This window comes from Osmerus mordax, chromosome 4 (assembly GCF_038355195.1).
Source record: "Osmerus mordax isolate fOsmMor3 chromosome 4, fOsmMor3.pri, whole genome shotgun sequence".
NCBI classification, from domain to species: Eukaryota; Metazoa; Chordata; class Actinopteri; order Osmeriformes; family Osmeridae; genus Osmerus; species Osmerus mordax.
In genome coordinates this window covers 10,767,126-10,781,683 of record NC_090053.1, presented here as the reverse complement: position 1 = coordinate 10,781,683, position 14,558 = coordinate 10,767,126, and the positions used below count along the sequence as shown (strand labels likewise).

At 43.9% G+C, this 14,558-nt stretch overlaps 3 protein-coding genes across 3 annotated transcripts; all 3 read right to left on the bottom strand.

Annotated features, from left to right (window-relative positions):
- Positions 1 to 853: 853 nt before the first annotated feature.
- On the bottom strand, positions 854 to 1,569 carry LOC136941693 (zinc finger protein 83-like). Its single transcript, XM_067234244.1, is given in 3 exon segments — positions 854 to 1,093; positions 1,095 to 1,502; positions 1,561 to 1,569. Coding segments are annotated over 3 exon segments (657 nt in total).
- A 1,541-nt stretch (positions 1,570 to 3,110) lies between these two features.
- Positions 3,111 to 6,101, bottom strand: LOC136941720 (zinc finger protein 271-like). Its single transcript, XM_067234277.1, has 2 exons — positions 6,001 to 6,101; positions 3,111 to 5,265 (listed from the first exon to the last, which is right to left on the bottom strand). The coding sequence occupies exon 2, from the start codon at positions 5,032 to 5,034 to the stop codon at positions 3,589 to 3,591; it is 1,446 nt and encodes a 481-aa protein (XP_067090378.1). The 5' UTR covers positions 5,035 to 5,265; positions 6,001 to 6,101; the 3' UTR covers positions 3,111 to 3,588.
- Positions 6,102 to 11,614: 5,513 nt separating this feature from the next.
- Positions 11,615 to 14,079, bottom strand: LOC136942223 (inositol oxygenase-like). Its single transcript, XM_067235061.1, has 10 exons — positions 14,047 to 14,079; positions 13,290 to 13,367; positions 13,107 to 13,187; positions 12,725 to 12,887; positions 12,593 to 12,660; positions 12,375 to 12,484; positions 12,216 to 12,283; positions 12,085 to 12,134; positions 11,842 to 11,954; positions 11,615 to 11,759 (listed from the first exon to the last, which is right to left on the bottom strand). Exons 1-10 carry the CDS (start codon positions 14,062 to 14,064, stop codon positions 11,651 to 11,653), a joined length of 858 nt encoding a protein of 285 aa, XP_067091162.1. The 5' UTR covers positions 14,065 to 14,079; the 3' UTR covers positions 11,615 to 11,650.
- Positions 14,080 to 14,558: the final 479 nt, after the last annotated feature.

Sequence of the window (14,558 nt, the reverse complement as noted above, 5' to 3'; positions counted from 1 at the left end):
GTGCGGATTGCATTCTATTGAAACAAATGGACTAAACATTTTATATATAAAAATAATATATCCTGATATATAGCCTAGCATTACCGTCCGTGCTACAAAATTATCCTGTGATTACGTACATTTTAGGACATAGGCCTACTGCCCAGCCCTATGTTTCACACATCTCTGTTCCAGTCGTCCAGTGAGTTAGGAGAGAAGGGTGTAAACTGCCCTGTTATCAGGCCATCATTTGGTAAACAGGACAATAAACCCTTTTGTTTTAGAACTATCCAGTCTCTTGACCCTTTACTTGCAAATGTAAATACAGCTAGGTGCGTCCGTATTCTTCAACAATGGATAAATATCAGTGCGCATTGGACGACGGATCATCAAATTCAAATACAATTTATTTGTATAGCCAGTTTTACAAGCATGTCACAGAGGGCTTCACATACGATACGCCCATATAACTGCCCCTCAACCAACCTAAACCCTCAAGAAAGACAAGGAAAATTTGAGAAAAAATAGAAGAAACCTTGGGAGGTGCCAGTTCAGTGCTCCCCTAGCTCCAAAGACAGTTGGTGAAACAGAGGTGCAGAACACAGGCTGTTACGCCCCTCGCCCGGTTTGCATGTGTGTTCTGTGTTGTGTGTTTGTCCAGTGTTACGGCCTTTCCCCCTAGACAAGGTTCGTAACACATGCTAAACAGTCTTACATCAATAAGTCAGACAAAAAAATTGAAGAAACCTTGGGAGTAGCAGTCTAACAGTAGAGGATTTAGGATTTTTTAGTTGTAGGCCGGTAGTTCTTCCAGCTGTGGGTCATACAGAAGTTCTTTCAGGTGGTGACTGCTGGGACAGCTTGGCCCCAGACATCACTGCTTTGGGTTTTTTCTATTGTGGACACGCAGGCGACTCTTCAGATGGTCATTTGTTTTACCTGAAGAGTCACAGAGGTCACCACTGTAGGCCTTTTCTCCAGTGTGGATCCTGAGATGCCTTCTAAAATTGTAATTCTGGCTAAAGGTTTTACCACATAGGTCACAGCTGTAGGGCTTCTCTCCAGTGTGGATTCTGCTGTGAACTGTCAAACTGCTATCACTGCTAAAGGTTTTTACCACAGAGGTCACAGCTGTAGGGCTTCTCTCCAGTGTGGATCCTGAGGTGCCTTCTAAAATTGTAATTCTGGCTAAAGGTTTTACCACAGAGGTCACAGCTGTAGGGCTTCTCTCCAGTGTGGATTCTGCGGTGAGCTGTAAAACTGCTTTCACCTCTAAAGGTTTTACCACAGAGGTCACAGCTGTAGGGCTTCTCTCCAGTGTGGATTCTGCAGTGAACCGTTAAATGGTTAACTCTGCGAAAGGTTTTACCACAGAGGTCACAGCTGTAGGGCTTCTCTCCAGTGTGGATCCTGCTATGAGCTCTGAAATGGCCAGCCTGGCTAAAGGTTTTACCACAGAGGTCACAGCTGTAGGGCTTCTCTCCAGTGTGTATTCTGCGGTGAACAGTGAAATGAAATCGTCCCTGTGCCAAAAAACACCAAGGTCATCTGCATGAACGACTATCGCCCGATATCACTGACCTCTGTCATCATGAAGTGCTTCAAGTGGCTAGTCAAAACATTCATTTTCTCATCGCTGTTTCCCACCCTGGACCCTATGCAGTTTGTATACCGGTCCAACAGGTCTACAGACGATGCCATCACCCTGACTATGCACACCGCTCTCTCCCACCTGGAAAAAGGAATATGTATGCGAGGATGCTGTTCATTGACTACAGCTCAGCATTCACCATCATCCCCTCCAGACTCGTCTCCAAGCTTGTGGACCTGGGACTAAGCACCTCCCTTTGCAAGTGTATCTTCAACTTCCTGACGGGGAGGCCACAGGTGGTGAGAATCAGTGACCGCATGCTGCTTCAGGTCAGCTGCAAGCAGGTCAGCTGCTTCAGGTTCCTCGGGGTGAACATCAGCAATGATCTCACCTGGTCTGCTCACACGGTAGTTAAAGCTGCCCAGAAACGCCTGTTCTTCCTGAGGAGACTGAAGAAGTTTGGCATGGACTGAGTCACCCTCACTAACTTTTACAGATGCACAATAGAGAGCATACTGACTGGTTGCATGAGTGTGGTATGAGAGCTGCACAGACAGGGACCGCAAGGTCCTACATAGTGTGATCAGGTCTGCTGAGTTAATCATCGGCAGGAAGCTTCCATCCCTACAGGACACCTACCACACGATGCTTCAGGAAAGCTGGCAGGATTCAAAGAGACTGTTACCACCCATCCTTCAGTCTTTTTACCCCGTTGCCTTCAGGCGGGCAATACTAAAGCATTCGGTCTTGCACACGTAGACTGGAGAATAGTTTATTTTCCAAGGGCCATCAGGCTTCTGAATGGACACATTCTCACCACTTTCTCACTAAACACTTTACACACTGGCCGGGTTTCCCAGATTCGTTAAGAAGCTCTTAACGCTAAGAGCTTCTTAACGAATCTGGGAAACCCAGCCACTGTCACTTTCATCTACTGGTTGTACTATCAGCAATATTGCACTAATTGTTACCCCACTTGTCTTTAGGTTAGTATAGGTTTATACGGTTAGTGTAGGTTAATATGTGTATTATTACAGGTTTAGTATACTGTATTGTATATTATTTTGTATATTTAGGAGTTGTTATTTTCTTATCATAGATGTAATCTATGTTCAGGGTACTTATATGTTATGTTATGCCAGGTTGCTTTGCGTTGTCGTGTCCTAAGAATTTCAGTGCCCAGTCTGACCTTGTGTTGTTCTGTGCATCTGACAATAAAATACTTGAACTGGAACTCAGCTAACAATCAGACTAAAGGGTAGAACAGTGGTGAAAACCAATCCTCCTGTGGACACATAACAACTTAAAATACAAGAAATGGTATTACATTTTAAAACCAGCACATACAACTCATATTCACCTCTTCTTTGTCAGGGACACATAAAAAGGCTCTCTCTTGATAGTGACTTAGGACTCCAGCAAATAATATTGTCCAAACATTGAAAGCAGGCACAAGGACAAGTAACTTTAAATGCAAAAACATAGTTTATTAGTAAGATAATCAGTACATTATGACAATGTAACAAAATCAATACAGAAACAAACGCTACCTTCAGAGCAAACAATAACAAAGGTATTTCAAATGCAAATAAACATATCGCACCTAACCTGAGCAAGTATAGGAGGCTAATCAAACTCAGTGATTGGTTTAGCTTCTCCTTTTGTAAACCCATCCTGCATACTAAAATAGTGACACCGGCTATATGAAGAAACAATTGCCTGACACATACAAATTCAAATGGACCATCACCGGTACTTCGCTGCAGTAAGCCAAATATGCCTTTGCAAGACAAGAGAATATGTAAACACATTTTGGGCCTCTGCACGACAAAACTCTAGGCTATCAAACCAGCAAATATACATTTTACAACACTGAAAACATTACTAGACACTAAAGATTAAGAATCCTTCAAACGTGATGCATAAAATACGAAATTAATACCAAACATGACATGAAAACTTGGGTCATACAGAAGTTCTTTCAGGTGGTGACTGCTGGGACAGCCTGGCCCCAGACATCACTGCTTTGGGTTTTTTCTATTGTGGACACGCAGGCGACTCTTCAGATTGTCATTTGTTTTACCTGAAGAGTCACAGAGGTCACCGCTGTAGGCCTTTTCTCCAGTGTGGATCCTGAGGTGCCTTCTAAAATTGTAATTCTGGCTAAAGGTTTTACCACAGAGGTCACAGCTGTAGGGCTTCTCTCCAGTGTGGATTCTGCTGTGAACTGTCAAACTGCTATAATTGCTAAAGGTTTTACCACAGAGGTCACAGCTGTAGGGCTTCTCTCCAGTGTGGATCCTGAGGTGCCTTCTAAAATTGTAATTCTGGCTAAAGGTTTTACCACAGAGGTCACAGCTGTAGGGCTTCTCTCCAGTGTGGATTCTGCTGTGAACTGTCAAACTGCTTTCACTACTAAAGGTTTTACCACAGAGGTCACAGCTGTAGGACTTCTCTCCAATGTGGATCCTGCTATGAACTCTGAAATGGCCAGCCTGGCTAAAGGTTTTACCACAGAGGTCACAGCTGTAGGGCTTCTCTCCAGTGTGGATTCTGCGGTGAACTGTGTAATGGTTAGCTCTGCGAAAGGTTTTACCACAGAGGTCACAGCTGAAGGGCTTCTCTCCAGTGTGGATCCTGCTATGAACTCTGAAATCGCCAGCCTGGCTAAAGGTTTTACCACAGAGGTCACAGCTGTAGGGCTTCTCTCCAGTGTGGATTCTGCGGTGAGCTGTAAAACTGCTTTCACCTCTAAAGGTTTTACCACAGAGGTCACAGCTGTAGGGCTTCTCTCCAGTGTGGATTCTGCGGTGAACCGTTAAATGGTTAACTCTGCGAAAAGTTTTACCACAGAGGTCACAGCTGTAGGGCTTCTCTCCAGTGTGGATCCTGCTATGAGCTCTGAAATGGCCAGCCTGGCTAAAGGTTTTACCACAGAGGTCACAGCTGTAGGGCTTCTCTCCAGTGTGTATTCTGCGGTGAACAGTGAAATGGTTGGCTCTGCTAAAGGTTTTACCACAGAGGTCACAGCTGAAGGGCTTCTCTCCAGTGTGGATCCTGCTATGAATTCTGAAATCGCCAGCCTGGCTAAAGCTTGTACCACAGATGTCACAGCTGTAGGGCTTCTCTCCAGTGTGGATCATGCTATGAACTCTGAAATGGTCAGCCTGACTAAAGGTTTTACCACAGAGGTCACAGCTGTAGGGCTTCTCTCCAGTGTGGATCCTGAGGTGCCTTCTAAAATTGTAATTCTGGCTAAAGGTTTTACCACAGAGGTCACAGCTGTAGGGCTTCTCTCCACTGTGGATTCTGCTGTGAACTGTCAAACTGCTATCACTGCTAAAGGTTTTACCACAGAGGTCACAGCTGTAGGGCTTCTTCACAGTGTGGATCCTCATGTGCTTCTTGAGGCTACTGGATGAGGAAAGGCTCTTCCCACATGTATCACAGTGATGTGTCTCCATAACTCAGCTCTCTCTCTCTCTTTGTTCTCTGTCTGGTCTCTCTGGATCCTGTTTTGTATCTAGTCTCTGGAAATGTGTTTCTCCCCGGTTGATCCTGTCTGGTTACTGCTGTTTCTGGTTGAGTGTCTCTCTGTAGTCTCTAGTTGAGTCGCTGTAGTCTCTCTGGAGCCTTAAGGTGTCTTCTCTGTCTAGTATCCGCCCATGATTAAGTAGGATTGGCCAGTAGCGGATCTGGAAGAAACAGTTCCAAGTTAATGAGAACTCAGACAAAGAAGTTATTTTACATGTGAAAGCTGTCATAATGTCCACTTTGCATATGTAATCTTGATCATTTGGTGAGAGGTTGATGTTTTTCAGGTTTATTTTTTACTGGAGAAACAACACTGTGATAAAAACGTAATCTCTGGCATACAACTCCTAATAGTAATACTTTTTGAAAATAATAATAGCCTGTATGATTAATTACTACACAATAAGCATTACATGTAATGTAAATAAACAATAAAATGACTTTGGATTGGAATTGCAAAGTTTTAAATCCAATAATATTTACATACTTTATTCTATTGCATGTGTCTCATCTAATTTTCAATGTTAAAACGGATAGCTACAACATAGGAAATAAATTACGGAATGTTTATAAGCACTCAATTTATATTGGCTCCACTGCAGCAATACAGAACACAGCACACTATCTTTACGCTGCCCACAAAACTGGAGTACGTACCTTGAGACTCACAAGACTGTCTGCATCTAAATAACATAAAATAATATTACATAGGCTACACTTTTCACAACGTACTAACATATCCCCATGAATAAAGACAAACACTGAATCTAGCTAACAACACAATCGAAATAAAGCTAGAGCTAGCTAGCTAGCACCGAAATGAGTTTAAAACCAAGCACAAAGTCGCAAATCCTGGATACAACGTCAAAAGCAACGCATATAATGCTGGCACTTACCTTCATAGTAGTTAAAACTGCAACAGAGCTCACAATAAATGTTCACAATGTTAAAACGTAGGGAAACTTCACTTTACGTTTGACAAACTACATTGATTTAGAGCTCACGTTAACGTGGATACAAACCAGTAGGTGCGTTCGACTTTATGCAGCGCCGGCGTCGCCTGCAGCTGCTTGCAGCACGGCTGACTTGAAGCAGCCAATGGCATTCTCAGCTTCAAATCAGCCGGCTGCAGCCGGATGCAGCCGCATGAAGTCGAGCACACCTAATGACTGTAAAAAGTCAAGGATACAAACACACGAGATGCAGTTGCACATTTGAAACACCAGATGCCACCAGCACGGTAAAAACGTTACAATGACAGGCATGCATGCATCATCATATTTTCATAAATTTTCGTATTACCGTTTTTTTCAAATGCTTACACACAAATTCCTTACCTTTCATACAATTTCTGAATTCTGACACTCAAACACCAGAACCACACCTCAAATCTGCAAAACAATACGCACATTTTGGGCCTTTGACTCAGTTTTCAATTTCATAAAACACTTTTTGCAAAACACACACACAATTCTCCACGTAACACACAAAATTCTAACAGGAAGCATCTTGATTTCCTTTTTCAAACACAACCAATCAAAATGCCACACTAATTCATCAGTGCCTTACACTAACTCCTCACATGTGCAAACACTCATTGCTTTATTCAACACCAACCAATCATGGCTTTAGAATAGGCAAATTAGCCTATAAATAGCCTAATTTGAGTTGATTTACAGTGGTGGGTATAATTTGAACCTTTACTGTAGAAAAGATAACAGGTATGTAACAATATAATGTAATATACACATGTTCTCATGTACACATAATAGCTGTTTCAGCACAACACACGGTATACTATACACAAACATATTTTAGCACCCATGCATCCATTGACTGCAGTGCACTGCATGATTGGTCACAGTCTGGTGGATTGCTGTATCATACCGTGCAACAGTACAGTGACTGTAAGAATACATTCTGACAATATTGTAGAAAATAGTATATATTACTGTATGCTACAGTTCATGGCACTCACAGACACACCATTCGGTAATTACCTTTTTCAAAATTAGGTTTGGTTTCTGTCCTACTAAACTCTTTCTTTTGTACTGTGTAATACTGTATACACAACCATAAATGCTGTAAATGTCTATGCACCAGTGGCAGCCGCAGAACGGCTGATTTTTGGGGACAAATTGTCCGAAACACTTTCTTAATGCAATATGGAGGAGTATCTATTTCTTGGTGGGGATTTTAACAGCACGATAAGTGATTCAGACAGAAACCATACAGAACCCCACATGGCCTCCTGCTGTAGCCTGGTGCGCCTAGTTGAGACCCATGAACTATGTGATGTATGGCGGAATCTAAATGGTGACACTAGACAGTATACTTGCTAGAGATAATGATGAGATAATACCATCTCCCTGGCTAGGTTGGACAGAATATATTGCTTCAAGCACCAGTCACGTGTTCAAAACGTGTTCAATAAGCCCAGTAGGGTTCTCAGATCACAGCCTGTCAGGGGTTGTTTTAATTAATTCTGTGAAGCCAAGAAGTGCTTATTGTGTCAGATGTCAGAAGTTTACGCGTATTCAGCAGTGGTGGGATGTGGGCAATGTCCAAGCCCAGCAATTCTGTACTCAGTACACTTTCAATGTAACTGGGGAGATAACCTGATCAATCAAAGCTCTAGAGACGGATATCGTTGAGTTCCAAGCTCTTGCTAACAAAACAAGAAAAATAAGCCACGTTCAGGGGCTCAAAACTAGAGGCCACATTGGCAGACCTTCTGGGTACTCGTGCACAGGGGGCCTTGGTGAGATCCAGATTTCTGAATATCTCTGAAATGGAGGCCCCGTCAAAGTTCTTCTTTGGCTCAGCGGCAGGTTAGGAGCTCAGGACCTTTCCTGAAATACGGAGAAGGGCTGCAGAGTTCTACACTGAGCTGTATGCTAGTGAACAGAAAGACGACGACTGAGGAGTCAAGAAGATGTGACAGCATTCCTCAGGTGTCTGCGGAGGAAAACGTGCAGCTTGCACACATTCTGACTGCACTGGGACTGTTAAATGCACTGCAGGGCATGCAGAGTGGCAGGGCTCCTTGTAGGCTTTGTGGGTGAGGATCTGCTCAAGGTCATAAATGACTGACCAGCGGGGTGTTACCCTTGAGCTACAAGTGAGCAGTCATGACATTGTTGCCAAAAAAGGGACCCACAAGAGATAAAGAACTGGAGACCAGTGGCCCTGCTTTGCACTGATTACAAAATCCTCTCCAAAGCTCTGGCAAACAGACTAAGGGAGGGGATGGGTGAAATGATACATACGGACCAGTCCTACTGTGTCAATAATGGATAACATATCCGAGATTATTTAGACCTTTCTCGACTTTTCGGCCAGGTCACTGGGTTGATTTCTCTGGACCAAGAAAAGGCTTTTGGTCGGGTTAAGCACCAATATCTTTGGCGCACAATGAGGGTGTTCGGGTTCAGCCCTGAGTTCATTGCCATGGTCAGTATGCTCTACGGAGATATTGAAAGTGTACTGAAGGTCAACGGTGGGTTAAGTGCTCCTTTTAAAGTGATGAGAGGGATTAGGCAGGGGTGTGCCATGTCTGTGATGCTCTATACCAGGGGTCCACAAACTTTTTTCTGCGAGGGCCAGATAATATTTCCTTTCTTTAATGTGGGGCCGGGTCGGTCTCTAACAGAAAGTGACATGGGCCGGAGTGACTACCAGTATTATTGTGAAGATTTTATTATGATTTTAAATTGATTTATTATGCTAGATTAGTTTATTATTTTGTTATGCACCGTACATCCGTACATATCAAGGGATATATAGACTATTAAAAGAGCATTATTACTATCGTAATGACCTTTTCTCATATTCATTGCTATTGAAATCAAAACATTTACTTACTCATGCATATTAATCAGTGTGAACTGATTGTCTCTGGCATTGTTCAGAGGGCCGGTCCAAATGCGTGGGCCGTAGATTGGGGACCTCTGCTCTATACTATCGCTATAGAACCACTACTCAATTGTATAAGAGCTGAAATGAAGAGAGCAAAGTGGAGTTATCCTCTGCAGCTGCCTGTCTGCGTATGCAGATGATTTAATAATTGTCATAAAAAATCTGATAGACGTGGACACTCACAAAATTGGTGGAAAAGTTTGGGAGAATGTCCTCGGCAAGGGTGAACTGGGGGAAGAGGTGTGCCTTTGAGCTGGGGCATTGGACAAGTGGACTGCCCACTTTACCTGGAGGGCTGAACTGGTCCAGAGGAGGGTTTAAGTACTTGGGGGTGTTTCTGGGGGATTAGGCATCTATGCAGAGGAACTGGGACGGAGCGGCTGTCTCTGTACAGGGAGGCCCTGACTGAGGAGGACTGGGGTCTACTGAATGCAGGGACAGCAAACCAGCGTCTTTCAATTAACAATGATTTTTTTTCCAAGGCTGAATGTGACTCTACCGGAGAATGACGCCCCATATGTCAACCCCCCCCAGAGGGAGTGGGGCTGGACACAGTGCGGGGAAAGGGTTTGTATAAACTGTGTGTAAGGGCCCTGAATAGGGAGAAATTAGAAGGCAGATCTGACACCCCATGGAGGGCCAAGCTGGGGTTACACGCAGAGGAGGGACCAGCCTGGAGAGCACTTTATAAACCACCATTAACCAAGTGGGTGGGGGACGTACAGTGGCTGGTGTTACATGGAGGAAGAACTAGTGTGTAGAACTAGTGCTAGACGTGGTTTCTGCTTGTGTCAATTCGTGCTAGTGCCTGTGGTCTTGTGTTTGTTATATTTTTGGGTGTTTGTTGATGTATTATTGTGCTCTGTGTGTACATAGAATAGTATAATGTCCAGCCAACCCGTAAGGGATCTATTTCTCTCTCTCTCTCTGTCTGTCTCTTTCATTCTCTTTCTCTCACTCAGTCACTCAGTCACTCACTCCCACACACACTCACACACCACACTTTTAGAGACAGTCCGTGTGTGACCCAGATCGTTTTTTCTGTGTTTCCGTCCAGTCATTGAGCTGATCCAGTCTGATGTGTCTCGCTACCCATTCCTGCAGCAGGCTCCCTCCTACATCCGAGCCCACCGCTACAAATACTGGTTTACAGAGCCAAGTCTGATGGGTCAGCACACACACACACTCTTTTACCTGAATTTTTGTGTGCTTGTATGTAACACACTGTCCCTTGTTCGTAGCTCGTACCTTGACCGATGGTGGAGGAGGGTGTACTCAGAGGAGTTCTATTCCACACCTGGGTGACACCTTCCTGGAGAGCATGCTCAGTCAGCATGGGCTCAAGGTAAACACCAGAACGTAAACAAGAAGCATGTATGAAAACACGATCAGCAGCACTGACAAACTCTGCTGTGCCCACTGGTTTTGAGGTAGTATTGGTCTCATTCTGGTGTGTAGGGACTTGTAACCTGACTGTGTGTTGTGATGGTGTGTGGTGACAGGACAGGTCTCCTCCCCGGCATGTTCCAGAAGCCCCTCTCGCCCAGGTTGTGAGGTGGGTACACCATACATGATGGTAACTCCTCGCTAGAGGAAGAGCAAGATCACCAAGAGGAGGAGAAGGAGGAGGAGGGGAAGGAGCTGAAAGATGATACTGTGGAGGAAGAGAATGGTGAAAGAAAAAGAAAAAATAGTGTAGCAGAGGAAGACAAGCAGATGGAGGAGGAGGTGGAGGATGAAGATGAGGAAGAAGAGGGGGAGGCGAGCGAAAAGGATGACATGGAAATGCTACGAAAGAGAATGAATAAGTGTGAGGAGGAGAAATGAGAGGCAGGGCAACTCCCCAGTTAGTTGAAGGCTATCTGTCCAAATGACCTGTTTGTCTTATTTTCTCTGACTAGAAAACAGATTGTATTTTTCCTGTTTTCAGTCTGAGAAAATAAAACATTTGTCACGCATGTCACACCTGCCTGTGAGTTATTAAATATTCTGCATACTCTACCCTTCAGACTGTATGGCCTACAGATAGCTTACTAGCCATTTTCTAACTGTTTCTGCTTGTCTCCACTGGTTACAGTTGTGCCAAGATGATGTTTGGTGATTATGTACGTCGTGTGATCATGTTGTCATGGTTGATAATGTCAATCTCGGTTTGTCATGATTATAGGGGCATTTCTGTGGTAAGATTCAGACAATGGAAGAGAAAATATGATAGAAAGTGTCACATGTAAAATATATCATGTTCTTTTTGAACATGACAATCAAGAGAACATACCTTTTGGTATAGGTCCATGTTTTTTTTATTTGTTTGTTTGTCTTGTGTGAGTTAAATGTTTGCTATACCTCTAAGATAGTGTAAGTATTTTAACAAACTGCACTATTTCCCCATTTCCACCAAAAAATAAGTATATTTTTGTCAGTGTTGCAAAATATTACATCGCAAAACTGTACAAAAAAATGTACATCTTTTAAACGCTTCTTTGTGTCATTTATAATAAAGCAAAAATGGACACATACTTTTACTTTTTATTGTTTAATTGTTTATTGTTTAATTGTTTAATTAATCTGAATTGTATGAACAATATAGGCATTTTACACAGGGAAGATGCTTTAGAGCATGTGTTTCAGTTACCACCGCAGAACACCAGGGCAGTACTTGTTGATGAGAGACTGGTAGTAAGGCTTGAGGTTTTCAACATCAGGCAGCTCTGTGCTTTTAGTGTAGAGGTCAAACTTACTGCAGAGGGCACAGAACAAAGGTCAGATCAGAGACAACGGCAACAAACCATTTAGAGAGCATGTGTGTTAGAGGGACCTACTTGAACTCTCTGACCCAGGGCAGCATACGTAGGTCTTTGTCATTGCACAGGTGCATGTAGTCGCCATGGGAATGCCAGGGGTAGAAGGAATGGAAGCGGATCATATAGAGACCCTGGGGGAGAGGGTGGAACCAGGTGGAGAAGCAATTTGGGAGATTTACACACACACACACACACACACACACACACCCACACACACACACACCCACACACACACACACACTCGGTCATTCACTCCCTCACCTCCTCTGGAATGGTACACTTGTTGAACTTCATGACTCTGTAGAGATACTCTGTAACAAAACAAGATACGTTAGGAGTATCCTTCTCGTTTTGAGGTCAGAGGGTACTGTATCTGCTGTGTAGATACTCACCATCATGGCCCCAGGACATCAGCACATTGTCCAGCCCACAGTTGGAATTGTAGATCCCACACTCAGTACTAGAGAGAGACAGAAGGAAGAAGACCCTGAATCAAAGGGCCACAGCTTGAACCAATTTGATGGGATGTTTGAAGAGAGACATTATTGTACTTGTAAGCGTGGTTTTCCTCGTCTGGGTTGTCCAGGAAGGTTTTGTCTCTGAAGACGATGCCGTTTTGAAACCTGCAGCCCACTGGGAATGTGTCCCCGACTACAGCCCACTGCAATACAGCGTCACAGTTAGCCTAGCATGGCCTATCTTAGCCTAGCCTAGTTTAGCCTATCATGGCCTAGCCTGGCTAAGTAAGTCCATGTGTTTCACCTCTCACCTGGGGTTCCCCCCACAGTGCCATTATCTTCCCGATGTCATGGATCAGACCCACCAACTGGAACCAGTCTAGGGGAGGGGAGGGGATGTGTTAGACTAGTGTGTTTGTGTGTTGGAGGTTGTGCACGTTTACCTTTGTCTGGGTGTTCTTTGCGTATGCCCTCAGCAGTCTGGAAGGCATGGAAGGAGTTGGGAAAGTCCACATCAGGATCAGATTCATCTACCAGCTGGTCCAGAGACATGATGGCCTCCATCACCCCCATCTGGGCATGTCCACAGTTGGACCAATCAGAGTGCTGCAGAGGCGGAGGAGAGGGAGGGCCATGGTAGTATTACAGGTGGGCGTATTCAGCTGTCATTTTCTGCCGCACATTGCGTATCTGCTTTCGAAAACTAAACAGAACATTTCTGTTCTGACTTCTGTGAAACATTACTAAATGAACTTTTCCGAGAAGAACAGAGAGAGAAAAAGGCTGAAGTGTTTTTTCTTTGCCATGTTCTCCCAGCACACAAACCTTTTGTTTGACAAAGTCCAGGGTCTGGTTGGTGTGCATCAGCTTGTACGTGTTGAACACACGATCGATCAGACTCCCGCTCTGTCACACACACATACACACACACTGTTGTGCACACAAAGTACCCACAACAAACCCTTAAGACCCCCTTCACAACCTGTTGGAAGACGAGCTGACGTTCACCTCAAAGTTCCTGTACTCAGCCTGGTCTTTAGAGTCAGTCTCCAGGTTTGGTCGATATGCCAGAGACGGGTCTGGGCCCTTGGAACACATAGACAAACAGGCTGATGTATACATTATATATGATTATGATATCGGGAGTCAGATGGCTGAGCGGTTAGGGAATCGGGCTGTTACTCAGAAGGTTGTCGGTTCGATTTGACCAAATGACGTTGTGTCCTTGGGCAAGGCACTTCACCCTACTAAATGACTAAATGTAAATTATACAGACATTAGACGGCCAAACAGACAGACACAAATGAGACATCTGTTTTGCAAGAAAACATGCACGCCGTTTTGAAAACTCTCAGTCCTATAACCCTGTTTCATGTTGAATATTGATCGATTCCTTTAAATCCACTGAAACGTCTGATAGTGAGGTTTGGCATAGGCTTAATAAAACCACAAAACTGTAATTCATCTTCAATTGTAAGTAGCTGGAAAATATGGCTGCAAAAATAAATATATACCAATACAAAGCTAACTAGTTGGTTCCATTGTCCTGTAATAGGCAGGCCTGAACCAACACACTAGAGGACATGCATACAATTAACATCAAGCATAATATGTTGCTGAATGTTGTTGCATGATGTATTGAAGCATCTGAGAGCATGTGTCATCTTATAGTCTAGTGCTAGCCCATGTCAAAGACCTTCCTATGGCAAAATCCTTATCCAAAAGAAACACAGTATCCAACACAGTATTCTTCTGGCTTACGTACAAGGTTAACAACCCTCATGTTGAGTAGAAGAGTAGTCCCAGGAGATGAGGATGTGTGTGAGAGGAAGCTCTTTTTAGCTGGACTGTTGTCAAACTCCTCTATATATCTGTCAGTCCAGCAGGAAGGCTAACCTTTCTGCACAGGTTGTACAGAAAATGAAAACATACACACACATGGTCACACTTTAACTCCCAACTCACGCCCCCAACAAATGGGGTTACCTGACTGGATCACCTGTGTGTGTTTTTCCTGTGGGACCAGTGAGTGTTTAACTGAAATCTACTGGTCTGGTTCCAGCTGGTACGGGGGATTGGTTGTGTAAAGGGGGATGTTTGAAAGTCTGTAGGTTATTGAGTTTAAGGATGAACAGGAAAGTACACGCACACACAAGGACAAACACATTCTTACAAACACAGACTGGCAAAACAATCACACACACACACACACACACACACACACACACACACACACACACACACACACACACACACACACACACACACACACACACA

Excerpts from the sequence above, each read along its gene's own strand:
- LOC136941720 (XM_067234277.1), bottom strand. The coding sequence starts at position 5,034 with ATGGAGACACATCACTGTGATACATGTGGGAAGAGCCTTTCCTCATCC.
- LOC136942223 (XM_067235061.1), bottom strand. Across the intron at positions 12,888-13,106 it reads TGGACTTTGTCAAACAAAAG|CACTCTGATTGGTCCAACTG; the intron begins GTTTGTGTGCTG and ends CCGCCTCTGCAG. Across the intron at positions 12,661-12,724 it reads CAAAGAACACCCAGACAAAG|ACTGGTTCCAGTTGGTGGGT; the intron begins GTAAACGTGCAC and ends CCCCTCCCCTAG.